Here is a 27,646-nt window from a genome sequence, read left to right on the forward strand (position 1 = left end):
CGCAGTACTGAGGTTACTGGGTTCGATTCCCGATTCTCTAGGTCTGCGATTTCATTTAATAGTTAATTCGAGAATTTTATAGTAAAATATTTTGCTATCCTAGGCGCCACGGTAGCCGAGCAGTTAGAAGCGAGATACGCGTTAGTTATAAAAGTGCTAAGGTTACTGGGTTCGATTCCCGGTCTTTAGGTCTTCGATTGTATTTATAGTTAATTCGAGAATTTTATAGTAAAATATTTTGCTATTCTCCTTCGTTTATGTCAGCTAATTCGGGTAGTTGTTGGTCATTAAGTCTGCCTGAAAAAAAATAGACAATAATTTTGGGCATCAAATCTTGTAAGTTTAATTATGTTATTAATGAAATCACAAATTGGGCAAAAAACATTATGATTCAATTTTAAGAGACCCGGGAAAATTGAAAATTGATTTTAGTTACGGTACACCTTCTAACTGGTAGTTAACACAATAAGTACAGTTTATTAGCTATAAAAGTTAGTTTTAAGTAGTTAGAGCTAGATAAAATTGTAAGCAAGTAACTGTGCCTTAAATGTACTCATTTCGAAGGTGCATATCTCGTATATCGTTATGTGGCAAGAGTTAGCTCACATTATTGTAGCGTTAGGTATTACCAACACTGAGAGGTAAGGAATTTCCCACGCATAAATCCTCTCCTTGAAACTCACTACCTTGTTAATTACCTGAAGATGGCTGAAGCACCGATTGCATCACCATTTTCTGGGATATCTAATGCCCTGGTAATCTCCTGGAACTCTTTACTCCGGATAATGAAGACAATTATTGGTAACTTCTGTCTTCTTGTACACGAGTAAATCATGGGCAGTGTATTCTGCAGGAAGTGACGTATTATTAATTAATTCAACACCAAAACAGGTGGCTCAGTGACTCAGTTGAAAAGTAGTTTGAATAAATTGTTGCTCGTTTACCTATGTCTTCAACTTTGTGCACTAGTTTTCTAATAGGGGGTGGGGCAGATGTTCTTGAAGGAGTTTTGAAGCCGAGATAGCTTCAGGCTGGGAAGAGAGTATAGCAGTTTCAAAACTACGACCTATAGGGATTAATGGCGTGAAGCACCGCTAAGAATTCCAATCTTTATCGAATCCACACTTTATCAAATCCACTCTTTGCACCCCAAAATTCTACAAAACATTTCCCAAGCTTCTTAAATTACGTCACAAAACAAAACCCTCCCAAACCTAAGGACTAGAACAGTAATCGATCTCTTTCCCATTTCCAATACTTTTTCATCTTACTTTGGGTAAAGTCTAATCGCCCAAGAATCGTTCCGTTCAAAAATTCATTGAACTTTGTACCTTAATTTTTTTGTTTTACGTGTTGTTGTGGCGAGACACTTTCAAACGTAAAAGTTTCTAGATTTCCTTTTTAGACCAAAAGAAAATACTAATCTTTGAAAAATGAACCTATTTATCAGCATTTAAAGAAAATATTAAAGCTCAGAAATCAAGCTAAATAAGAAATATATTGCTTTAGATGAATCTTTTTTTTCCGCCTTGTTTATACATACTGGATATCACCTAGGGCTGGAGATTTGTCAGAACGGAAACGAAGTGAACTGGAAGCGTTTGATAACGATATGAAGAAACTGTGACGATTTGTTAACGTATTAGGTATGATGATTGTTTCTAGCGATAACTGTCATCGTTTGTAAAAGCACAATAGTTTTCTCTCTCTCGCTCTCTCTCTCTTACACACGAATACTCTTGTCTTTGCTGATGTTATTGATGTGTAAACCTCCTGTATTTTTTGGGAACCCGTTAGTTCACGTGTCAGGTGAATGGATTTGCAATGATGGGTAATTACTCTTTTAACTGTACCTATTACATCATCCGCTCTTTAAAACCATAAATCAACTTCAGTCGACTTTTCATGTTGAAAATGATTAGTTCATTTATCTGGTGTAAAGAAAATTTAAAGTTTCTGTCGATTTCCCACAATAAAAAGATATTCTTTCTATATTTTGTTAGATGGAAATCGCTTCAATGATTTCTGGTAAACAGTAAAGTCTAGAAATGATTTTAAAGCTTACTTTACTCCCACTAACCTATGGAACTTGATGTCCTGAAATGAGAAAAAGATTACCGTATGGATAAAGTATTAGGAAACTTACTAGATTCTTATTGGGTTCTAAAGGCGCCACGGTAGCCGAGCGGTTAGAGGCGAGACCTGCGAAGCTAATATGTATTGTGGTACTGGGTTCGATTCCCGGTCTTAGGTCTTGGATTTTATTTAATGGTTAATAAAAGAAATTTACAGTGAAGTATGTTTGCTAGTCGCCTCCGTCCAAGACACCTAATTGGTAGTTGGACGTTAAGCCCCGCCTGAAAAAATAGGCGATTACTTTACTTTACTATTGGGTTCTAAGGATTTCCAGATTTATCTGAAAGACTTGGAAGAACAAATTTTCAAGTTAAGAGCAAAAGGCGTACTTAGCTAGTAACTTCTTGTACAAAGTTTTATAATTTCTGGGATAGCAGTGTTGTCATGAAAAGACAAGGTTCAACCGTTACTGTTACTGTTACACCTGCTAACTAGATGACGATGTGGAAGATCAGCTCTTGGGCTGACGTTGGACAACCATCACAACACAATTTTTACTCTGGACCAGTAGTAAAGACCTAACTCTTATTCCGACGGAGGTCCCTTACCAACCCTTGCCGCTTTTAGGCTAGGCAGGTAGTTAGTCTCTTTGTAAGGCATAAAAGACCCGAAAAGTATTTTTACACCAAGGATGGAATAAGTACTTTTTTGCACTGAACTACCCTACCTGTGAAAATTCGTTCGCAGAAGAGAACAAGGCCCTTACTGTAAGCCCTTATGCAGAAAGAGAAGATAATTCGCAAAAAGCCAAAGGTGACAAAAACCCTACTTCTCACAAAGAACTTCGAGAACTGCTTTTCAGAACGTTCCATTACTATTGGACTTCCTCTAAAATTGAGAAGTCCTTTTAATTGACTGATGTTATTTTACCTTGTTACTTATAGATGAGGTTGATGCTGAGTCAGAAAAAGGAGATTTAAGTAGCTATTAATTTATAGACAAGAGCGGAATATTGGGATTAGATTAGGGAGGCTGAAGAGTTGAAATAGAATAAAAGATAATATTACTGGCTAAGAGTAGAATGGCTAGCATTAACACTAACTTAGAAACGAGCGGAATATTGGGATTAGATTAGGAAGGCTGAAGGGCTGAACTAGAATAAAAGATAATATTACTGGCTAAGAGTAGAATGGCTAGCATGAACACTAACTTAGAAACAAGCGGAATATTGGGATTAGATTAGGAAGGCTGAAGGGCTGAACTAGAATAAAAGATAATATTACTGGCTAAGAGTAGAATGGCTAGCATGAACACTAACTTAGAAACGAGCGGAATATTGGGATTAGATTAGGAAGGCTGAAGGGCTGAAATAGAATAAAAGATAATATTACTGGCTAAGAGTAGACTGGCTAGCATGAACACTAACTTAGAAACGAGCGGAATATTGGGATTAGATTAGGAAGGCTGAAGGGCTGAAATAGAATAAAAGATAATATTACTGGCTAAGAGTAGACTGGCTAGCATTAACACTAACTTAGGAACGAGCGGAATATTGGGATTAGATTAAGAAGGCTGAAGGGCTGAAATAGAATAAAAGATAATATATCTGGCTAAGAGTAGAATGGCTAGCATTAACACTAACTTAGGAACGAGCGGAATATTGGGATTAGATTAGGAAGGCTGAAGGGCTGAACTAGAATAAAAGATAATATTACAGGCTAAGAGTAGAATGGCTAGCATGAACACTAACTTAGAAACGAGCGGAATATTGGGATTAGATTAGGAAGGCTGGAGGGCTGAAATAGAATAAAAGATAATATTACTGGCTAAGAGGAGACTGGCTAGCATTAACACTAACTTAGGAACGAGCGGAATATTGGGATTAGATTAAGAAGGCTGAAGGGCTGAAATAGAATAAAAGATAATATTACTGGCTAAGAGTAGACTGGCTAGCTTTAACACTTACTTAGGAACGAGCGGAATATTGGGATTAGATTAGGAAGGCTGAAGGGCTGAACTAGAATAAAAGATAATATTATTGGCTAAGAGTAGAATGGCTAGCATGAACACTAACTTAGAAACGAACGAAATATTGGAATTAGATTAGGAAGGCTGAAGGGCTGAAATAGAATAAAAGATAATATTACTGGCTAAGAGTAGAATGGGTAGCATTAACACTAACTTAGGAACTAACTGCGGTAAACTAAATATAAACTATTTCTAAAAGTACTGGCTAAAGTGAATGACGAGTAGAGTGACGTCGTGAAGTGTGTGTAAGAATGAATCCTGAGTGAGTGAATGCAATGCCCTGAATGCGATTGACTTAGGAACGAGCGTAAATTACAATAACTAACTGGGGTAAACTAAATATAAACTATTTCTAAAAGAATTGGCCTGAGAGTGTAAGAATGAATCCTCAGCGAGTGAATGCAATGTCTGGATGCGATTGGGTGTCCCGAGCGGTGGTATCCCTCAATACTCTTGATAGACAGCTTCTATCGTTCTAAGCCATCCTAAAGCTTTAACCCCTTTTCCCAATTCTGTGACACTACATATTTAATAGAAACCATCATCATCCACATCAACCCAAGTCTATCAACTCAAAATAGCTGCATACTATAAACCTACTTTGGCAGCTTTATAACAATTTCCCTATATAATCCCCCCCAACCACCCACCGTAGACATCGAGGAAAAACAAATTTCCATGGAAGTCAGCAAGAAAAATGAAATAGAAAAAAAATAAAGACTATAGCTGCTGCATCAACTTTATGTGAAGATTCCCCCTGGAGGTTACCTCCTGGATTCGATTATAGCTGGATGGATACTCGCTCTAGGCTGGCTTCTCCTTCCATTATTGCATTATTATATCGTATACAATTTAATATCGATAATCGAAAGAAGATTATAAAGAGGAAGAGATATAAGAGGATATAGTAGGATGAACAGCGGAAAAAAAATTATTTGCCGATGAATTTAATAGATGTTCTTTTCTCTTGGCAACGTTGTTTTTGTAATTTGGAAAACATTGGCTCAAATCTAACGCTGACGTAATTATTTTGAACGATGACGATTTTTTTTTTATTGCAATTTAATTGATTAAAATTAATTAAATAAAAGTTCTTTTACAATATTTTAGGTTAATGCAAAACTAAAACTTGGCAAAAATAATTATTGGCTTGCTGCAAAAATACGTCACCGCCCTATTTCAGGCTTTTTATTCCAGGTTAGGAAACAGGAAACGTGAACCACACACTATAGCGAAATGTAAAGTGTACTACTGACGATTTAATTTTTACTTCCTTTTATCATAATACGTAAAATTATAAACGTTATGATCGTGTCCAAATTTCCGTTTTGACATCTTACGTGTAGTAAAACTTTTTTAGCACCAATTATAAGTTGTTTTTTTTTTTTAAATTAATTACGTAAACTGGCCGGAAGCTGTTCACTTGAATCCAGGATCTCCCGCAATGGGATGGAGTGTAATAACCACTGAACTAATTCCTTCCCTGTCCTTTAAAAACAAAACAAAGAAGGTGTATAAACAGGTACCTACCTTTTTTTTGCTAGATTTTAATTAAAAAAATTAATAGTATTAATTATATGTAGGAAAGATTATAAGGAAAATAACGTTCCTTTTTTCGCCCATTTTTAAGTCGTAGCCAAGGGAAATGGTCGAGAACCACTTGGGCTCCCTTAGCAAGTAAAGAGGGCTTAAGAGGAGTTGCAGGGTTGTGCTCCACTTTCAACCTTTTACTTTATAAATAAATATTTAATTTGTATGCACTGGCTCGTTCTGATGCAGAATATTTACAAAAATATATATACGAGTATGTATATAAAGTTGTTGTATGTACATTCAGCTCTTATTAAAATGTAGTTTCTTGGAACTCCGGAATATAACGAAGCAGGGCTTAACAGTGCACTTCCTTTCTCTGAATTCAACGGCAACCGGAAAGGATTTCAAATGTTAAATGCGGGATTATGGCAAGACATTAAGAAGTTGATGAATATGGCCGGCCATATGCGAAAAACAACTTACTGTAGCTTAAATCCCTCAAGAAGAACTAAGACTAGAAACCACAGAGGCTTGCTGTATGACCTTAAAGAACATCCTGGCATCCTTGATTAAGGATAAGAAGAAATGGTGAGCCGCGGAAATGCGGGCGCAAAAATTCATAGGTTTCCTTGTTTAAATTTTTTTTTTTCTTTTGTTAATTTAAAGCCCGTCAAAATTTAAAAGGTCACGGGCGCACGGAGCCATTTTCAGTACGCTGCCGGCTTCTGTAACAGTGTTCTCTCTCGTTACAAACAACACTGCCATCATCGGATAGTGAGCAGTAAGACACTCTTATTAAGAAAAAGTCCAGCAACTGAATTCGAACCTAGGATCTCCCAACGAGATAATCTATTCCGCTAACCTCTCTGCTAATCCCCTTTTCTGTTAACACCCAAGTTTCGAGTCCAATGAGTCTGTAACTTTGACATGATTTAGGACAGCTGATTAACTAAGATCTGTTTGCTTAATTCAACTAATAATTTTGTTAAACGCAATATATTAATTTAATTAATAATTAAACATAAACTTTATAATAACATAATAAATTAATTAATGTAATTATGTAAATCAATTAATAACATAATTAGGAATTTATGGTAATTGTTCTAAACACAGTAATTAGCTCATTCTGGGGAGAATTGAGATTGATTTCATTAATTTTGTACCACTGAAGGTTACAGATTGCATTAAAACTTGAAATTAATTGATTTCAATCAATTTAAAATCAATTTTTTAACTACACTTTCGTTAAGCTCAGACTTTTTAAGCAATCCTAAAAGAAAACAGCCAGAATCGTGTAACTTTTTATTGGGCAAAACGCGATGAACCAAAAGAGGAGAACAATAAATTCATGTTTAAACCAAAACATAGCAATTTTGGATCGCTAACGATTCACGGACCTCAAGTACTTTCAGCGTATCTACAGGAAATTCCTCAATATAGTCCAGGAAATCTGGTCTATCTTATTTAAGTTGGTAGAACCGTACACTTCACTAAGGTGGCCCTTTGAAAGAAAGTACGATTTTTACATGATCGATTTCGATGAACAGATAAAGGAAAATTATGACGAAAGAAAGAAGACAAAAGGTTCAGGAGGAAAAAATTAGTGAGCGTGATTAGTTGGAAAAGTGGCACAACGCTTTCCTCACTAATGGTTTCGGTTTTTCTTCACAAACTTTCTCCTATTTCCTCCATTTTCTTATATAAACAAAGAAAACCCATTAAATAAATTGTAACCAATCTATTACATTTTAAGTAGTTATACATAGCACAAGGGAATCTGCAGCCCAACCTCACCTCTGTAACTGTCTTTTATAATATAATTAGACCAGTAGTCAAAATAGTCTGCTATCTTGAAGTTTATCTCGACAGAAGATAGTTGAAATCCTTAGACTTAACAGAACAGACCTCAACAGAAGTTTTCGACAACTGGAAAGACCACTAGTAAAAACGTCAAAACACAATCTTGACAACTGAACACTTATTTAATGTAAATGTAGCATCGATCAGTGGGGTTCAACCAAAAGCAAAGAATCATCCAAAGAGTGCCAGTCAAAAATTCTTCGCTCTCTAGTTGAGCACTCCTTTTCTGTACCATCAATGAAACCATTCACTCCTTTCGTCACACAAAGTTACTGGAAACTCCATCCTAACTCTGGAGGATCCTGTTCCAGAGATAACTCTCATAAACGCGACCTCCTCTACGACAATGTGAGTCAATAGAATTAGAATGTTACCCATTGAGTGGGTAACTGAGCATGTTGTGGACATTGCATATTATCTCGGTTGCTTATAATGCAATAAAATGCATTGATTGCCACTAAACGATAAAAAAAAAAAAAATGTATGTACTACATTATCTTTTCATGTACCTGCAAGTATTATTTACATATATATTGTTTTTAAAGCCCTATTACCAGGAAGGTAATTTCCCAAGTTAAACACAGCTAAAAATGTAAACACACCACCTTCTTATTGTTCAGGTAAAATGGGACACATGTTATAAATGAGAAGTTCACGCCTAAATACCACAGGTGTTATCGCTGTTACCTCACCTGGGCGCCAAAACACTCTGCCTCCACTACTTAACATACATATTAACCAAATATATAATAATCCTGTAAGCCCTAATGTATGCTCTAAGGATATATGATAATGTTATCCCTTTGTATATGGGCACCATGAATATGTGTAATAAGTTTAGCTATGCGAGGATGTTTAGATAGATGTTAACATTGTCTCCTGTTGTAGCGTTACTTATCTTAATATTTAACCAGAGATTTCCACCATTTTGGGATATCGTTTAAGACTAAAAAAATGTCTTCTTATCCCACTCTCTAAGCGGCCTCTACCCTTTAGATGGTCTGGTTACTCCCTCTTGTTTTCCTAGAGAGAAGCTCTTTTATTGGTCAAATCATGTTTGAACGTGGGATTCATCCCCCTTCAAAATACTAGACTAAAAAACGAAGTTAGAAGATGTTATTTTAGCATCTTCCTTGAACCTAAACAACGAATTCTAGCCGTTCTTTATTCATTTTCACGATCCTTAGAAGGTAATTGTGACCAGCTTTTCACTTGAAGATAACAAAACCATGGTTTTCAAAGCTCCCAGACACCAGAATAAGACCTATCACGTTACAATTCATGCGTTGTACATAATCCATAAAGATAAACCAGAAAGCTGCCCTGCCTAGCAGCTCTTTGAGCGTTGAGCAATCTAATAAAGACAAAGGAACTCCAACTAGCGGTTGTACTAGTGGTATCGCTAAGAAGTACAATTCCATGCACTTCAGGCGATGAAGAACTGATTCTATGATACCCTCAAGAAACCTGTCATTTCTGACCGGCTCAGTGGACCCACTGAGCAAGATTCCTGCGAAAAGTTATGTCAGAAACCTGGATACCAAGATGTAAAAAGCTTTGGCCATAAAAAGATGACAGAGTCTTATGAGCTTTTAACGTTGCTCCACGATAAAACGTTCCTACAAATACGTGATTTCAATTCAGCTGAAATTATTACAAATATTGTGAGTTCCTATCGTTTCCGCTTTGTACCGGATCTTGCAGCAACAGATTTTTTTTTTTTTTTGACGAGCACTAAGAAGAATTGAAATATGATCAAATATTCTAAATTGATTTCATTAGTTCACATTTTTAAAGTCTCCTCAAAGCACGAAAAAACGTTTTCCATGAGTGCATTCATTTCAAGTTAACGTCACGAGAAAGCTTTATGGGAATTCGATCAATCGTTGCACGAACAACTTAGCCTCATGTGTGTACTAATACTAAGTTGGACTTAGATAAATAAGAAGATAATTTTCGAGAAAGAATTTTCGAAGGCAGGGCGGAAAAATGGAATCGTAATCCAATTCCCTGATCTCCCGTTAGGGAGAAACAATAGTTGCAATTTTTCCTTAGTATCCCTTAAGTATTGTGCAGCAATAATCCAGCTAGTGAGCTATAGGCGTCTATTTGAAATGTTACTCCTTGGAATGAATCCAGAACCCAATCTTCACCTAGGAACTCATAGAACAGGTTTTTGACCCTCCTTTAATGGTTACACCATATTGAATGAAATTGCGATATTTTAAGGAAAGAAATTTTAAAAAAATTAATTTCGAAAAATTGTATTATTTTTATTACTGCTTATCAACACAAGTGCAGTGATAAGATACAAACGTACGTATTTATAATCTTAGAATAGCAAATGAACACTTTGTCAGAGTGCCGGAGTCAAGGTGAGTTGATTTTTGAAAATTTATTTCAAATTATATTAGTGGTAACAATAAATTCTAACATCCTCATTCTAATAATCCTAACAGGATGTTATTTTGATATTAAAAAGTTATCGTTTCAGAACTAATATTTGGATAAAGGTGAAAGCATCCGCTTTTCACGATACTTTTACGCAATTTTCCTCAGCAAATGGCTGGAAAAAAAAAAAGAATTCTTTTAAACTGTGCATACGTTTTGGATTTTCATTTAATTTCCTTTGGAAAACTGGACAGATATCTCTTGATACTGTACCCGCTTTTAAATTTCCTATTAAAATTACAATTCAATGTCGTTTTTCTACCAGAGAATCAAATTTCCCACAATCGATTGCCAATTTTTCTACATCTTAGTGCACAGTTCTTGTATAAAATTAGCAATTTTGAGGAGAATTGTTATAAGTTCATTTTAAATTTTAAATGACGTTTTGGTCTCTTAGTCAAATGAAAGCGTTTGCAAATGTCTATTGATTCAATCGGCAACACGATCGCCAGCTATAGGCGACTAGTCGTCTTAATATTCGCGTCAAGTTTATTTATTTATACTTTTAACGTCAAATTTTTGAGTTACTGCAAATCTAATTAAGGTAAAATTGCTCGAGAAAAGTGTCCAGGAAAACTTAAGTTCATTAATTATTTTATTTTATTTATTTCTTTTAAAATAATTCATAAATAAGGATTTTTCCAAAATTCCCTGACTTTTTTTTTTTAATTAAAATTATATTTATTGAAGATAAGCACGTCAATAACTTCAGCAAAATACGATTAAAAGCGCTTCTGGGAAATAAGAAGTGGGTAGGCTTCGTAAAGTGGTAGATCTAGTACAAAGTACGGTCATACATCTTATATATTTTTTTAGGAGAATTAAATGAGTTACTAAAAATCAAAGTTCGAAGTAAACTACACCACCGGAAGTCTTATTTTTGCTGAGTGAAAGCTCACTTACGGGGATTTTCTTTTTTTTTGAAAACAGTTTTCATTTCACGTAGATCTAACAAGAACTTATGTTAGAACTTATATTTGAATAATTTCATCACGAGAATTAATTTTGGGGCATTTCCGGGGTATAGGTAATGGACTTCCGGCTCTGACTTTATTCCAGTAAACATTTTACGAAGTTTGTATTGGGGAGGAAGGGATAAAAATTTAATTTTTCAATTTCTTGTATGGATAAAAATATGTAGCTTCGAACTTTGGGCAAGTCTTTAAAGTCTAGTAAGTGCTCAAGCCCGATTGAGTTCTCATTGGTGCCGAAATCCTTTTTCTCAGTACACTGCCAACAATATCCGGGACAGTGTTCTCTCCAATTTAGAGTCAACACACTGTCCCATCACCGAACAGTGAGCAGTTTTAAGAAACTGTCAAGACCCCAGTATCCCTGATGGCAGAACACTGAGCTTTAATACCTTCCGTGTGATTATTATTATTAATTTTTTATTAATTTTCGTATTAATTTCCAGATTTAGAAAAATGACTTCAATAAAAATTGTTTCAACAATCGCTACGATTTTAGTGGCATGCCTGATTGCGTTCACTAGCTCTGCTGTGCTCGATGTTTCAAAGAACTTTAAGGTAAGACCACCATATTTTTTTTGAGGCTTTATAAAGTGGGACTCATACCCAACAAATCAACCCAAATTACAGCCATAATTTTTGTATTCACTTTTTTGGGCCAAGTTTTTAACTTAGGGACTATGTCACTCTTCAGGGCTTATACGTCATTAACAATGATAATATTTTTTGACTGTTAACATCTAACATTGGGTGTACCTTAGGTATACTACTGAACTGCAGTTGTAGGCACATAACCTAAAAAACGCTACACCTAACGTTTTTTGGTAGGCTACACCAAAAAACGTTGTGCGATTGGTTCAGACATAATTCTTTTATATGTTCATTTTATTTTATAGTTTATGTTTTGTTTAATAATTAACATATTTTCTAGTTTTGCAGTTGTACTAAAGATTTCTCTCCAGTCTGTGCAACCAATGGCATAACCTATCCAAATAAATGTATCTTCAATTGTAACAACGTAAAAGGAGGTAGGAACAATTTAAAGACTAAAAAAAATGTTAAATAATTTTTTCCTAATTAATTTTTAAAAGAATAATTATTGGTTGAAATTAAATAATAAATATTTGCATTAAATTTTGATCAGCTTAAAAAAAAGAGTAACTATATAGCAAAACTGTCTCTAATCTGACGCACGAGTATGACCACTGAAGATGAAATTATTATTGCAGATTTAAATATCATCCCGTGCGGTTTATTCACTTTGGAATTAGTGGGCGACACTTGTACCAGAAAATGCAATCACTTGAAAAGACTGGTCTGCGGTACTGATGGAGTAACATACGAAAACCCTTGTATGTTCAAATGTGCCCAACAAGTTAAACCTAGTGAGTATTCAACCACTTGTTCTTAACTTTAATTATTTAGAAAAATAAAAAAGTTCAGCTTGTAATTAAATGGAGTGAGTGGGTCCAGATAAAGGGAGTTCCCATCCTGGGTTTAAACCTCATCCTAGAGCAGTAATTTCTTTCAATAAACTCAAATGATTTAGCACCAACTGAGTAGATAGATTAAGTTTTCCGAAAAGAAATAAGTCAATAAGGAATCAGTTAGAAAATTAATGCAGTAAAGAGAACAGACCGAACTGAACTTAACATACTGAGAAAGTTTATGATTAATACACATTTGGAATAAATAATAACATTTAAAAAGATCGAAAAACAATAGAAATCCTTTTCTGGATTAAGAAACATTTTAGGATCCTTGGAAAATCCATGAATGCAATAATCACGGGAATAATGCTACGTCCAAACGAATAGATTTATAGTAATCTCTTCAACAGTTAAATATTCAGGGAGAGGATAGATTAGACAGAAATGGATTTTAAAGGGAGATCTAGTGTGACAGGGACAGACAATCTAGAAATGGATTTTTAAAGGGAGATCTAGTGTGACAGGGACAGACAATCTAGAAATGGATTTTTAAAGGGAGATCTAGTGTGACAGGGACAGACAATCTAGAAATGGATTTTTAAAGGGAGATCTAGTGTGACAGGGACAGACAATCTAGAAATGGATTTTAAAGACAGATCTAGTGTGACAGAAATAGACAATATAGAAATTGATTTTAAAGGGAGATCTAGTGTGACAGAAATAGATTATCTATATATGAATTTTAAAGGGAGATCAGTGTGATAGAGAGAGACAATCTAGAAATGGATTTTAAAGGGAGATCTAGTGTAATAGGAACAGACAATCTGGGAAATGGATTTTAAAGGGAGATCTAGTGTGACAGAGAGAGACAATCTAGAAATTGATTTTAAAGACAGATCTAGTGTGACAGAAATAGACAATATAGAAATTGATTTTAAAGGGAGATCTAGTGTGACAGAAATAGATTATCTATATATGAATTTTAAAGGGAGATCAGTGTGATAGAGAGAGACAATCTAGAAATGGATTTTAAAGGGAGAACTAGAGTGAAAGGGAGAGACAATCTAGATATGGATTTTAAAGGGAGATCTAGTGTAATAGGAACAGACAATCTGGGAAATGGATTTTTAAAGGGAGATCTAGTGTGACAGAGAGAGACAATCTAGAAATTGATTTTAAAGACAGATCTAGTGTGACAGAAATAGACAATATAGAAATTGATTTTAAAGGGAGATCTAGTGTGACAGAAATAGATTATCTATATATGAATTTTAAAGGGAGATCAGTGTGATAGAGAGAGACAATCTAGAAATGGATTTTAAAGGGAGATCTAGTGTGACAGGAATAAACAATCTAGATATGGAATTTGAAGGGAGATTAGAGTGATAGGGAGAGACAATCTAGAAATTGATTTTAAAGGGAGATCTAGTGTGACAGAAATAGATTATCTATATATGAATTTTAAAGGGAGATCAGTGTGATAGAGAGAGACAATCTAGAAATGGATTTTAAAGGGAGATCTAGTGTGACAGGAATAAACAATCTAGATATGGAATTTGAAGGGAGATTAGAGTGATAGGGAGAGACAATCTAGATATGGATTTTAAAAGGAGATCTAGTGTGACAGAGACAGACAATCTAGAAATGAATTTTAAAGTTAGATCTAGAGCGATAGAAAGAGACAATCTGGGAAATGGATTTCTAAATTAGACAAGAATAGATGCTTGGTGTTTTACTTATTAAAATGAGCACAGCTTAACAGAATCTCGAAACTATTCGGAGTTTGCAGTTTTTTGAAGCCAGAGCTTGTTGAAGAAGTGTCTAGCTAATTAGGTCTTGTTTGATTGAAACCATTAAAGCCAAATATAGTGTGACAAGAGTCAAAAAGTGACGACTAAATTACGTAGTTACTAAAAATATTAAAGCAAATAATTTGACTACTTTAATCAAGTTGGCATTGAATTTCTTATATCAACCATTAAATAAAAAATTTTAAAGCCTACACCGAGAATTGAACCCATAGCTTTGCGGGCCTCTTGCCTCTAACCGCTCTCAGCTAACGTGACGCCTTGTACATAAACCATGTACAGTCACTAAATATAATTAAAGTAAATATTGTTCCAATGATTTTTTGTTTTCATTAATTATAAACAAAAAAGTAACTGTAATCTTGTTTTTATCAACAGGTCTGAAGATGGCTCACATGGGACATTGTTAAAGCTTGAATATTCAGGAAGAAAGTTATGATAATTAACAGAAAAATGGAGTACAATATATAGTGAAATTTGTATTCAACGCAAATTACAGTCAGTGAAAACAAACAAGGTGAAAAGTGTAAAAACCAGAATAAACCAAATATACTTTCTTCAATTTGAAAATCTAAATTCCTTATTTTGAGCTTATATTCCCTTAAAAAATGGACAAGTCAATTTGACCATCGATTTGTGATTCTTTAAGTGTGTAGAATTTGGCACTATATATTTTATGTTTCTAAAATTTATACAAATTATATTTCATTATCATTAAATGGGCAAATCGATGCTTATATATCGTAGAACTTAGCATGAGAGACAATTCTTCGCAAAGCAATACCCAATATTCGCAACGTGGATCATTTTCCAATTACAAATTTATCTACAATAAATGCCCTCTTTTATTAATGAGAACCCTCTCTTGGCCTTCTATGAGTACATCAAAATTACGTACGTCTTGTGAATTGTATTCACGTAAGTGGGAACAAAATCCCCTTCCTCATACAAGAAGACCCCTCCCCCACAAAAGACACATCTATATACAAATTTCGAATCAAATGACACCCCTCATTCATGAAAATCGGTAACACGCGTTACGTGTTATTATAACAAAATATAAATTAATTAAAGTAAAAATAAAATGGAGAAATAAGTAAATAAATATAATTATGGATGAATGAATATGAAATAAGTGATAAAATGAAATATACATTTATTTAATATGTGACATATCTATTTTATATAGTTTTATATGTATTTTAAGGGGAAAAAACCTATTATTACTACTAAAAAACCTACATAAAAAAAACAAAAATTCTATTTTTTATCTTAAGGTCAATTAAAAATAAAAGATTACAGAATCCATTAAAGAGGAAAATAAATAAATGCCAAAAATCAACTTGAGGAAACAAAGAATGCTAATTTGGAACGAATAGTGGATTAAAAAGAAAAATCAAAGAATACATCAAACAGGTTTAGAAATCAATTCTAATAAACTATTTAAGGAAACAAAGATTACTAACTATGAACTTATAGTTAAATAAAAAGAAAAGATTGAAAAATACAATAAAAAGTTTAATGAATAAATGCCAAAAATCAACTTGAGGAAACAAAGATTGCTAATTTTGAACTTATAGTTAAATATAAAAAAGAGATTGAACAATACCTTAAATAGCTTCATAAATAATAAATGCCAAAAATCAACTTGGGGAAACAAAGAATGTTAATTTGGAACGAATAGTGGATTAAAAAGAAAAATCAAAGAATACATCCAACAGGTTTAGAAATCAATTCTAATAAACTATTTGAGGAAACCAAGAATGCTATTTTGAACTTACAGTTGAATACAAAGAAAAGGTTGAACAATACCTTAAATAGTTTTATAAATAAATGCCAAAAATCAACTTGGGGAAACAAAGAATGTTAATTTGGAACGAATAGTGGATTAAAAAGAAAAATCAAAGAATACATCCAACAGGTTTAGATATCAATTCTAATACACTATTTGAGGAATCAAAGATTGCTAATTTTGAACTTATAGTTAAATATAAAAAAGAGATTGAACAATACCTTAAATAGCTTCATAAATAAATGCCAAAAATCAACTTGAGGAAACAAAGAATGCTAATTTGGAACGAACAGTGGATTAAAACGAAAAGATAAAAGAATTCAGCAAAAAGGTTTAGATATCAATTTAAATATTTTTTGTAGCATTTAAAATTAAGGAATTAACCAGCACTAAACATAGTCAAGACGAAGCAATAATATTTATTTGTAAGTAATAATTAAAAGATAACATGCTGTTTTCATGCAGGAATAATAAAAATATTATTAAATAATTGATAATAAAGTCTTACCTTGTTTAAAGAATATCCCAGAACAGCAGCATCTCAGTAGATCTCCAGTCCAATATCACTTGACACTTGACACAATTTAAAATAATTCACAACACTATTTACACTAAAACTGTATATCACGCACTAAGTATAACTTAAACTCAAATTATAAACCCGAACTTCACTTTGCCACGCACTAATATTCACTTAAAAAATCACGTTAATGAAGAGACATCACGAACGAGTTAAAGATGGCCGCCGGTAACTGGCCAGACTGATCAGCTGGTAAGTGAAGGTTATCTGAACAGCTGACTTTAAAAATACAATTTAAGTCATAAGAGTGTTCACCCTAAATATTTCTTTATTGCCGTTGATTTCGTTAAATCTTTGTAATACAATAAGATACTATTATTTAAACAAAATAAAGAAAGTATTTTTAATAATTTTTTGTTCTCGAAATCCTGTGTTGATCTCCTATTGTAAAAAAACAATTACAGTTATAAAGGAGGATTTGTTCTATATTTTACTGAAAATTTGGGAATTTTATCTTTTATAGAAAATGAGAAAAAATTTGTCAAAGTTGGGTGTTTTTTAACGTTACGCTTTTTCGTTCTAAAACTGTCCTATTGGACAGTATTAATTACATGTAAATTAATTCTTGAATAGGCTTTTTTAATTATGTCACCTCTCCACCTAATGAAGTGTAACTTAGACCCTACGTGTTCCCTTTGGAGAGCTTTCCAGTAATGTTATAATTTATGACAGAAAATTAATTATTATATTTAATTAGATCAGAATATCTTCATCCCTTTGTCTAATTTTAATTAAAATAGAATTGAATTGCTAAAAGTATTGTTGGTAAGAATGCAAAGTATTATCCTTAACAAAAACTTACAGTTTAAAATGTTAAGTATAAGGGTTGATTAAACGCCAAAAGGTACACAAATCAGCAAGTACCCAACATTTCATTCAAGCTTAGTTGATATAATTTAAGTAATTTTGCTGCATTAACTTTTCCTTCACATTTTTTAGAATTTATTAGATGTCACAGACCCTTATGCTGGCCATTTTCGTCTACAAAATATATGTTCAAGTAGCACTGTAGATTGACTGTAATATCTAGTTATTTATAATAATCAAACTATTAATTACAGGTTAAAAAGAAAAACGTTATAAAAAATAAAATAAAAATATGAGGATAAAAAATTCAAAACCTTGTTTAAAAAAATGCTTACACCAACTTACATCAATGATTTTGTTTATTTTATTTATTTATTTTTATTTCTTAAATAAAAATCGTCGGTTTAAGTTCATTCTTCGATTAAAGTAATTGTTATTGTATGAAGTCAAACGTTTATAATAATAGGTAATAATTATCTGGCTTTATCGCAAATAATATAGTTTTCTTCAATTACATTCTCCATCTAGGTGTTCTTCCCACAATGTTGTATATATGTAATATAAAGTAAATAAGATATGCACATATTTAGGACAGCTAATTATTCCAGTATTTTACTATAAGTAAAATTAGGGGGACTAAATTAAATTACAATAGAGAAATGAATAATTATTGTTTAATTATCTACTTGTTATTAACTGTGTGTTAATTGTGCTCACGAATATTTCGGTAAGACGAATTCAAGACAGTAGCCTACTCTAACTTTATCTTTACTTTAACATGCATGTACGTATATGTGATTTATCATAATTATAACAAAAAAATAATATAAATGAAGTGGCCAGCATAAGGGTCTGTGATATCTAATAAATTCTAAAAAATAACTTATTAATGAAAATTAATGCAGTAGAATTACTTAAATATTAATGAAGTATTAATGAAATGTTGGGTACTCGCTGATTTGTGTACCTTTTGGCGTTTAATCAACCCTTATACTTAACATTTTAAACTGTAAGTTTTTGTTAAGGAGATTTTTGTACCTTTTGGATAGATTTTCCTTTTTGTCTATTTTACAAAGTTACATATCTGCTTTACAGATTTTTTTAAAATTTGGAATAAGCAATTCTATCATTATAACCTGATAAGGTGTTAACTACCACTGGAGAGATCTTTTTAAAAAATGATTGTAGTTGCAGCTCCCAAACCATCCTCAATAACAATTTTTTTGAGAAAGCGTTTTGAATAACATAGGAAGGTATTTGTACGTAAATAGCAAAATTAAACTGCAACTTCAGTACTTCCTTTTAAGAGGAGTAAGAAAAATAAACTAGGATTGCAGTACTTCTCCCTAAAAGGCAAAGAGGCAAAGATTTTTTAATCGAACAATTCATTGATTTAAATCGGTTCACTCATTGATAATTTAAACGATTGCAGTACTTCCTCTTAGTAGGAGCAAGAGAATCAGCAACGTAGAGGAGCTTTAACCACTTATTCGAGCTGAATTTTATCAAAATCGGACTAAGCGTTATAGAAATATTGGTAATAATAGTTTTAGAAAGGGCCTTATTTGGGTGGGGCAAACTCCCCTCCTTATGAGGCACGGTGCCGAGACTTTTAAAGTGCAAATCTGTATAAAATTTCGATTCGAATGACACTTCATTCATAAAAATCGGTTCACGAGTCGATAATTTGAAACGATTGCTATACTTCCCCTTAACAAGTGTAAGAGCTGATCGCCGCTTTAATGTTACTTAGGGGAGCCCTAACCCTATCATCCTACCAAATTTTATCAAAATCGGGCCAAGATTTACAGAGTAATTAGTAATAATAATTTTGGAGGGGGCCTTACATAAAGGGGGCTAACTCCTCTCCCATTCGATGTACAGCGTCGGGACCCCCAAAAGGCACATCTACATAAAATATTGAATCGAATGACACCTCATTCATGAAAATCGGTTCACGCGTTTAGGCGCTACGTTGTTTACAAAAAAGGTAAGAACAACAACAACAAGAAGAACAAGAACAAGAACATTTTTTGAAAAAGCCGTTTTTGCTCATTTTCGGCAACTTTTTTCTCGAAACCTATTAGATCTGGGTGGTTGCAAAAAAATTACAGTTATAAAGGAGGGTTTGGAGTAAGATTTAAAGAAAATTTGGGAATTTTATCTTTTATAGAAAAAGAGAAAAAAATTGTCAAAGTTGGGTGTTTTTCAACGTTACGCTTTTTCGTGCAGTTTTTGATGGTCAACCCTTATACAACTGTCCTACCGGACAGTTTTAATTATTGGAACTTCGTAGTTCCTAAGAAGCCAGGTACCTTAGAAGAACAATGCAAGAAGAACGGAATAAAGAAGATCGAGGAACAGACAAACAAAGCCAGTATGGAGTAGTGCTCCATAGATGTCAGGGAATATATCAGCATGAAGAAATTTGATAGCAGGTAAAAAGTCTAACGGAAAAAGCTAGTCCTCCCTAACTTTTCAAAAACTTAAATATATGTCTTGCCAACTTCTCAAATTTGACCCAACTGTTACTCCTCTAAAAAACAATATGATGTTACTCTCGAACGTAACTTTAAAAAGAAAAGAAAAAATAATAATAATAACATTTGAAAATCTACATATAAATGACAAATATTTTTAAACTTTAATCTAACAACCAGGGGAAAACCCATACGATATATCTCCCATGCTAAACCAAAACTATTATGCATGAAAACTATCCCTTAGGAGGAGATGCAGCAATGTAAAGTGGGCACAGGTTATGGTAACTTTTATTATGGTGTACCCATGCTCTAGAGTCCCAGGGATGGGTTGCTTGCTAGTAACCTGCTTTTTATATTATGAGGGTTATGGTATAATCTTGGCGAAGACTTAAATACGTTTGGGTAGCAGGTGTACGTAATGGTCTATACTTTGCCGACAATTTCCTGGTCTATGTCTGTCATATTTCGCAAGGGTGGGGAGGAACAGAAATTACTACCTGGTCTTGTGATTGTTAACATTAACTAGGAAGTAAAAATTTTAAAACCATTACAATAAAATCATTACAGTAAAAATTTTGTAGAATCATTAATTTTTGTTTCTTACGAGTGGTGGGGAGAGCAAAATATGACGTAACAACCAAATTGTTCCTTTTACTTGTAAGGGAGACTACGCAGCCTCCCCACGATAATAGGTCAATCCGGGTCAGGTCAGCTGCATGCAAATCACATTAAACCCTGGTTTATACACATTAACCAGATTATCATAATAGATTATATAAGCCGTGGCTATATAGCTAGATTTACATACTTACATAAACTTAGGTTGTGGCTGGTGGATTATAAGCTAATTATTCTCGCTACTCAACTTTAAACAGTTGTTGGAGGAGTCTCTAGTAGTTGGGATAATGGTAGCTTATTCATAGCGTTGCTCTCTCTAGGAGCTAGTATTGGAGTAATTACTTTTTAAGGGACGTTGATTTAGCTGCCTGGATAGCGTATACTGGATTTTGATGCGGAAATTTCTGGGTTAGAATACTGTGGGTTGCCCTTGGATATTCTCTCTCTCTTACTTTCTTTCTTCCTTTCTTTCTTTCTCCAGGAGTTTCAGATGTGATGGCACTGAAAAAAAAGCTCTGGACGCCAATAACGCGACTTAAATAAATATATACTCGTACGAGGTGTGGCTATTAAATAACGAGACTATTGCTGTAAAACATTAGATTTTAAATTATATACATATTCAGTTGTTATCATCTTCAATATACACCACTCCCCTATCCTTACAACGCTCCATGCGAATTTACCATTGTTCTGAAACAGTGCTGGAAGTCTTTTTCTGTAGGAGCTCCTGCATGACGCGTGCTTTCACAGCTTCAACGGACTGAAATCGTGAACCTTTTAATGTAGATTTGACTTTGGGGGAACAGATAAAAGTCACATGGGGCCAGCTAAGGCGAATAAGGCGGATGGCCTGAAACTAGGATGTTTTACTTGGCTAGAAACGTCTTGGACAGACAATGCAGTAGGAGCCGGCGCGTTGTTTTGATGGAACTGGTTCTTCCACTAATCGGGTCGTGTTTTTTCCTTACTCTTTCACGGAGTTGAGCAAGCACCTCACCGGTAATAATGTTGATTAATTATAATCGATATTTTCATCCATTTTGGACGTGAAAGGGCGACCCGGGAGGTCATTATCTCCGACGTCTTCTCGGCCATCTTCCTTCGCCATAAACTTCCTTTTTTATAAAAACCCAGTTTCATGTGAAATTTCACGACAATTCGTTGCTCTATGATACATGTGTAGTATCATGTTTTTTTGGCAAAACGAAACTAACACCTCTTGCACAAACGACGGTTCCGGTCAGACAGATTTCTCTACAAACACGTGAGACGCTGCAATCGAAAGAGAAGGCTTTACGCTGCACAGCAGGTCTTTAAGAGTTGATTCTGAAGCAGCATCAGTCTCGTTATTTAATAGCCACACTTCGTATATTATTCCTGCAAACTACAGCTCAAAGCCACAGGAGGTTCGAGTACAAACCGATCTACAACTAGTTTCATAAAGATTTCATAGCGCAACCACTCGATTGCAACAGAATCGAACAGCCAGAGACAGGCCGTTTTTGCTCCTCATCCTGACACATCTGCTCACAACCGTTTCGAGCTAATAAGCCCCTCCTTATGTTCCTTTAGTAATGTACGAGTATTATTTCCGGTAATGGGGTTTTCTAGATAGTTAAGTTCGTGTAAATTTTCAACCGCTTTCTTCTAAGATTTTACGTTTTTTTGTTAACACACGCTACTCCCCACTCCAAATCGGTCTCAAGCGGAAATACTACATTAAAAATCTTCATCATCATTGATGGCTTCCCTTACACGGAGAAAGAGTCCCAACTGCGCGGTGTAGCCAGACATAACTTAATACTAATTGGTTATTACGTAGGAGTTGTAATAGACTGTTTACAACCCCACATTCTAGATCGAATAATGGTAAATATGGTAATAGAATATGCTCCGATTTGTACGTATGTGTCTGTAAGAGCCATATAACATTGTGTATTGCACATATCAAGTTTAATGCCATGCACACTAACACATATATACAACTAACACGTAAATAACAAACTACACAATAACGGTACACATATACCATTATGATTTTCACTTGTCTGTCTGTGTGTGTGTTTATGTATGGTCGGTTTCTGTAACGTTCAAGTTTTGTGAGGATAGATAAGCTTTGGTCATGATTTTGACCACGTTGTTGGTTTGGGAGGTTTGTTTTCTAAAATTCATGATGTTGTTGTTGTTGTTGATGATGATATAGTCCTGAACAATGAGTTATTATTATTTGTGCATATAGAAGGCTTGCAGGATACACATGGCTCCGGATTTAACACTAATAAACAAATCGTATTATCTCGCATACTGGACTCTCTCTACTACATCATGGCCCCCGTGATTAACTTTATCTCACTTGCACATGTGCCCCTACCCCCCCATACCGCTGGTATTCACCCCCACTTACCACCACCACCACACACCATCGCACACCCCGTCTAAAACAGGAAAAGCCAATTGCGAGTTTCAGACTCTGATTAACCAACTTTCATATCCGTCATTATGTCCAGCTAAAATAGATTAATAATCCATGAAAATATGGTACATGGTGGAGCTTACATAAATACTTGAAAGCTCTTACACCAAAAAAGCTCACGCTTCCTTCCACACTTACTTCAAACTTGGAACCTTCTAACCAAAGATGTATTCTTGGTCATGGGTTCGAATCCCGGTCTAGCCCTTGGATTTTATTTAATGTTTAATCGGAAAAAATTATAGTAAAGTACCGGAATACATCTTAGCATTGCGTGCCTCGTCTCTAAACCTTATTGTAGGATTTACTTCACTAGAGAGTAGAATTTACTGAAATAGCACTTTAGATGCAAGTCAAAATTACGTCTTGAGGACTTCCCTAAAATAAATATTTACGAAAATTGTATCATAAATAAATATATTTTTTTAAAAAACCGGAAATTTACCATTCCGAACACCACCAGTTTTCACCACCTTCTTTTAAATCGGAACTCATAATCCATTACAGTTTTCTGTACCTCAATCAACCCACATAGCCAGGCCCTGAAGAAGGTAATATATTTGTCGAAACGTTGGCGAAAAAAGACGAGTTGCTGTTTTTATTTGGACCAATTCCTGGCCAATTTGAATCCTTAATATAATATCTGTACGGTCACTAAAACCAATATATGTAGGTATATTCATATATTCCATTAATTTTCATTAAGGTTGTCCAGATTAAAGAACTTAACTGTTTTTCTGGATTGGCACTTTAGAGAGGTGAAATGGCTTATAGCGTAGTTTTCCCAATCAGTCGATCCCTTTTCCCGTAGGATTTCCCTAGAGAACTCGTAGGTTACCAAAGTTGAAGATGTTTTTTCGTCCTAGGATTTAACTCTTTACCATAATTTAGGCATTTAGAAATGTGTGATTAATTGCAAAAAAGTAGGCCTCAAAACAGCGTCAGCATTATGAAAGGAATTCACCTACCATAAGAATATAACTGATCAGAATCATCAAATCCAGTACGATTTTTTGCAAACGTGTAATTTAATAATTAATTAATTTAAGAACTATATTCAAAAATATAAAATTTACATTATAAATAATAAAATAAAATAAAAAGAAGAAAATGGTGTATGAGTTTAAATCTGTGTGTTATTCTTTAGTTAATTAAAGAAATATGCCAAATAATGTGAATAAATCATCATTTTGAACTACTCAATAAAATTTTGGAATTAACAGGTTGTGAAGAGCTAATGAATAAGCCAAGAACTTATTACTCGCTCTGATCCCCAAATTAAATAATAGTGGATGGAATACTTCACCGGACCGCCTGTACACCTCCAAGATCGGCTTAGCGTTCGGATCACCCTATCAGGAAAACATCTAGAATCCACTATTCCCATCTACGAAACCGTAGATGCATAACATGTCGCGATATTCAATATTCGAATACGCAACTAAATATCTAATGAAAATGTAGACTTTAAACTATCTTTTCTTCTTCTTGTATTTATTTGTTTTTATAAGCCGTATTAGGATAAAAAATATCAGTTTTTAACTTGGAGATTAGAGCGATAAGTAAGTTCCTTTCATAATGCCGACACTGTTTTGAGGCCTACTTTTTTGCAATTAATCACAGATTTCTGCAACAATTTTTAACATAACCCCAATTATTGTATACCGTTCGAAAGGTGATCGTATGTAGATGTTTTTCCTGAATAGTGCACGGTTTTTTCATATAAAATGTTTTTGAGAAAAATGAAGTCAAAGTTTTTGGGAAAAAATTAGAAACTTGCTATTTCTTATGTTTGGGCCACAAAGTAAAATACTTAATATTATTATTTTGGAATAAAAATTAGCTTATTTAAAAGGAAATTTAACCTTCTTTCTAATGAGCTTATTAAAATAGCTGTAGCTTTAATAGTTTGAGAAATATAGACAACTTTTTTCTAAAAAGTAGTAACACCTTGAAAAAACATAAAATTAAAAATATCTATAAAACGGAGCCGAATCGAGCCATAGTTTATATGGAATTATTTGTTGCAAATGATGCCCAGAATCGCCTCCCAAAGTTACCGTAGTCTTATGCTGAAAACCCTGTATATCAATCTTAAATTTATTTTTGATCTAAATTTCTCCCATCTTGTAAATTTGTGATAAATTTCGATGTAGCAACGATTGGCTACATTGAGAGTTTTTCCGACATTGATACACGCACGTAATACACTTTATATTACAAATATCATTTTCCAGGTAAATGAATTTTTTATTTATTTATTTATTCATCCATTTTTCGATACAAAAATTAACCCTTCATGAACAGCTCTATGCTTTGCAATATCGCAAATGTATCCTCAGCTTGTGGAATACATTATTCTGCCCTTACTTGGAATTAATATGTATTTACCAAAAAAAACTGTTCATATATACATTTTTTTAGAAGCTTACTCTAATAAATTATTTATTTATTCTGTGCTGTAATAGAACATTATTATTGAGGTGCATATCTAGCAAAACTAATAGTTCTAAAGATCAAGATTAGTTCTTGATATAGTACCTTGCCAAGGGAAATGGGCTAGCCATTTCTTTAGGGGAACTTAGGGCCTCTGAAAGTAACTCAGCCTAAGAAAAAAATCCACTCAATACTGACACGATGGGAATGTAGATGTGTAAAATAATAAAAATTCTGTAAGCGTTTTTCTGGTGCACAAAATATGTGCACAATCAATTCTGAAATAATTAAACAACTATTTGTATTTAGAATATATAAAACAAATAACCAACAGCATGGTAGCGTGAAGGTAAAATAATGACGTGTGTTTAAGTGGTGAAGAAAGATGATAATTGGCAAAAGAATCGTTCTGATCGCGTAACTTTCATGACGCGATAAAGACAGAAATAGTACCTCACGTGTTTCTCTTTCTGAAGAAAAGAAAAAGCCAGAGAATTGGGAGTGATTTTACAGTTTAAAATAAACGGTTATCTTATTGCGACTCACTTCTGTATCAATGATTGTGCATAGATTTAGATGTTAGTAAAACTTTTTAAATGTGTTGCGAGTGCAGAAAAGCAGGTGTACATGAGTTGTTTGTTGTTAGATGAGCTCAAGTTTGCCTGTGGGTATATCGCTAAGCCCAAATAGTTGCCTCAGTATCAAAAACTACTTTCTGCAGGCCCAGAGGGCATTGTGATGAGTGGTTAGGGGAGTCAAGAAATAAATGTTGTAAAAAACTGGGATAACTGCAAAGAATAGAAGAATCTTTTTGAAGAGAATTTACCTAGAATCAGCCAGACAATGAATCAATTTCGCTAATCTAATCTAAAATAATCTACACTTTCTTTGAGAATACTTGCATTAAATGGCGATTGTAGTGATTCTAGGCGCCACGATAGCCGAGCGGTTAAGAGACTAGACCCGCAAAGCTGAGATGTATTGCTGGTTTAGTGGGTTCGATTCCTGGTTTAGATCTTGGTTTTTATTTAATGGTTAATATGAGAAATTTGTAGTAAAGTATCTTTGCTAGACACCTAATTTGGTAGTTGAACGTAAAGCCCGCCTGAAAAAATAGGCAATTTCTTTACTGTATCATTGCAATAATTAGAGCCTAAACAATACAATCAAAATAATATGGATGAATTCTCTGCCTTCAATTCAATATTATGCCTAAACCATCAATTTTTCATCAATATTTCAAGTATTCAGCATCAATATTTATCAAACAAACTAAACAATAAGTTTGAAGTTTTTTAAATTGAATTATAATTAGAAATACCGATTTAAAATTAAGCCTAACTTTGTAGCAGAGCAAACAAAATGTCATAATGGCACACGCACTGTGATTTAATTAATTCTAATTATTTTAATTACTAAATTAGTATTATATTAATTAGTATAATAATAAGGTAACATCATTGTTAAAAGTCCATAATTAGCCCTATAATTTGATACATATTTTATTTATAAGATCATAAAATACCTAATTAAATCATTTTCATAAAAGTTTCGCTTGAGAAAGGAGAAAATGTAATATAATATTGAAAACGGAATTTGCTTTCAAATTTTTCGCGATTATATAATCAAACAAGGCTAATTAGCTGTAACAGTTAACGAAGAACTGTTACAGGTAAAAGTTATGTAAAACTTGATGAAACTTTGGCTCAAGGTAATTTACGAGAAAATAGGGTATAAATAAGTGAATAAAATCACAGGAAGAGCTTGAATGAGGGCCTACCAACGGTGACCATCATAAGTCGGTTAAAGTAAAGAACCGAATGAATTGAATAGGAAGGATGCCTCAGTTTATCGTTCGACCAGGGCGACCGCGAGGCTATCGACGCCTCGAGGAGGATTTGACGGGAGGTTAGCGCGGGAGAAGTTGCTGATTAAGGGATTAAAAAGTAAAAATTATTGCCTAATTTTTCAGGCGGTGCTTAACGTCCAACACCAATTAGGAGTCGCGGACGGAGGCGGAAGCTCATACTTTACTATAACAAATTTTTTTTTTCTAACTAATAAAAAGTAACTATATGCGGGATTCGAACTGAGCGGGACTAACTGAGCAGTTAGCAGTCGCGAGAGTCGAATGGAGGATCTTGGGATTTGTGAAGTTAGGGGGAGTGCTTTCAGGGTTAGGTGCTGTGTGGGATTTATGGATACGTATTTGTGTGCTTCACTGTTAGGTGAGATAAACGTGGCTGATTAGATTTGCTGTTTGCAATCATGATTTCCGGGTTGTTCTTGAATCTGGG

At 33.9% G+C, this 27,646-nt stretch overlaps 2 protein-coding genes across 2 annotated transcripts in view; one reads left to right on the forward strand and one right to left on the reverse strand.

Annotated features, from left to right (window-relative positions):
- LOC141457065 (extracellular tyrosine-protein kinase PKDCC-like) overlaps positions 1–27,646 on the reverse strand; it is a 295,376-nt gene that overhangs the window by 176,704 nt on the left and 91,026 nt on the right. The gene's annotated exons all lie outside the window — the stretch shown is intronic.
- On the forward strand, positions 9,827–14,730 carry LOC141457335 (serine protease inhibitor dipetalogastin-like). Its single transcript, XM_074134179.1, has 5 exons — positions 9,827–9,875; positions 11,369–11,480; positions 11,854–11,950; positions 12,152–12,307; positions 14,539–14,730. The coding sequence occupies exons 2-5, from the start codon at positions 11,379–11,381 to the stop codon at positions 14,568–14,570; spliced, it is 387 nt and encodes a 128-aa protein (XP_073990280.1). The 5' UTR covers positions 9,827–9,875; positions 11,369–11,378; the 3' UTR covers positions 14,571–14,730.

The sequence above is a fragment of the Rhodnius prolixus genome, unplaced genomic scaffold (assembly GCF_049639745.1).
Source record: "Rhodnius prolixus isolate KJV_2025 unplaced genomic scaffold, Rpr scaffold_10, whole genome shotgun sequence".
Classification (NCBI taxonomy): domain Eukaryota; kingdom Metazoa; phylum Arthropoda; class Insecta; order Hemiptera; family Reduviidae; genus Rhodnius; species Rhodnius prolixus.

What these genes read in the sequence shown, in the direction of transcription:
- LOC141457335 (XM_074134179.1), top strand. Translation starts at nt 11,379, where the DNA reads ATGACTTCAATAAAAATTGTTTCAACAATCGCTACGATTTTAGTGGCA. An exon ending in ATGTTTCAAAGAACTTTAAG is followed by an intron (nt 11,481 to 11,853) that starts GTAAGACCACCA and finishes CATATTTTCTAG; the next exon opens with TTTTGCAGTTGTACTAAAGA. An exon ending in TTGTAACAACGTAAAAGGAG is followed by an intron (nt 11,951 to 12,151) that starts GTAGGAACAATT and finishes TTATTATTGCAG; the next exon opens with ATTTAAATATCATCCCGTGC.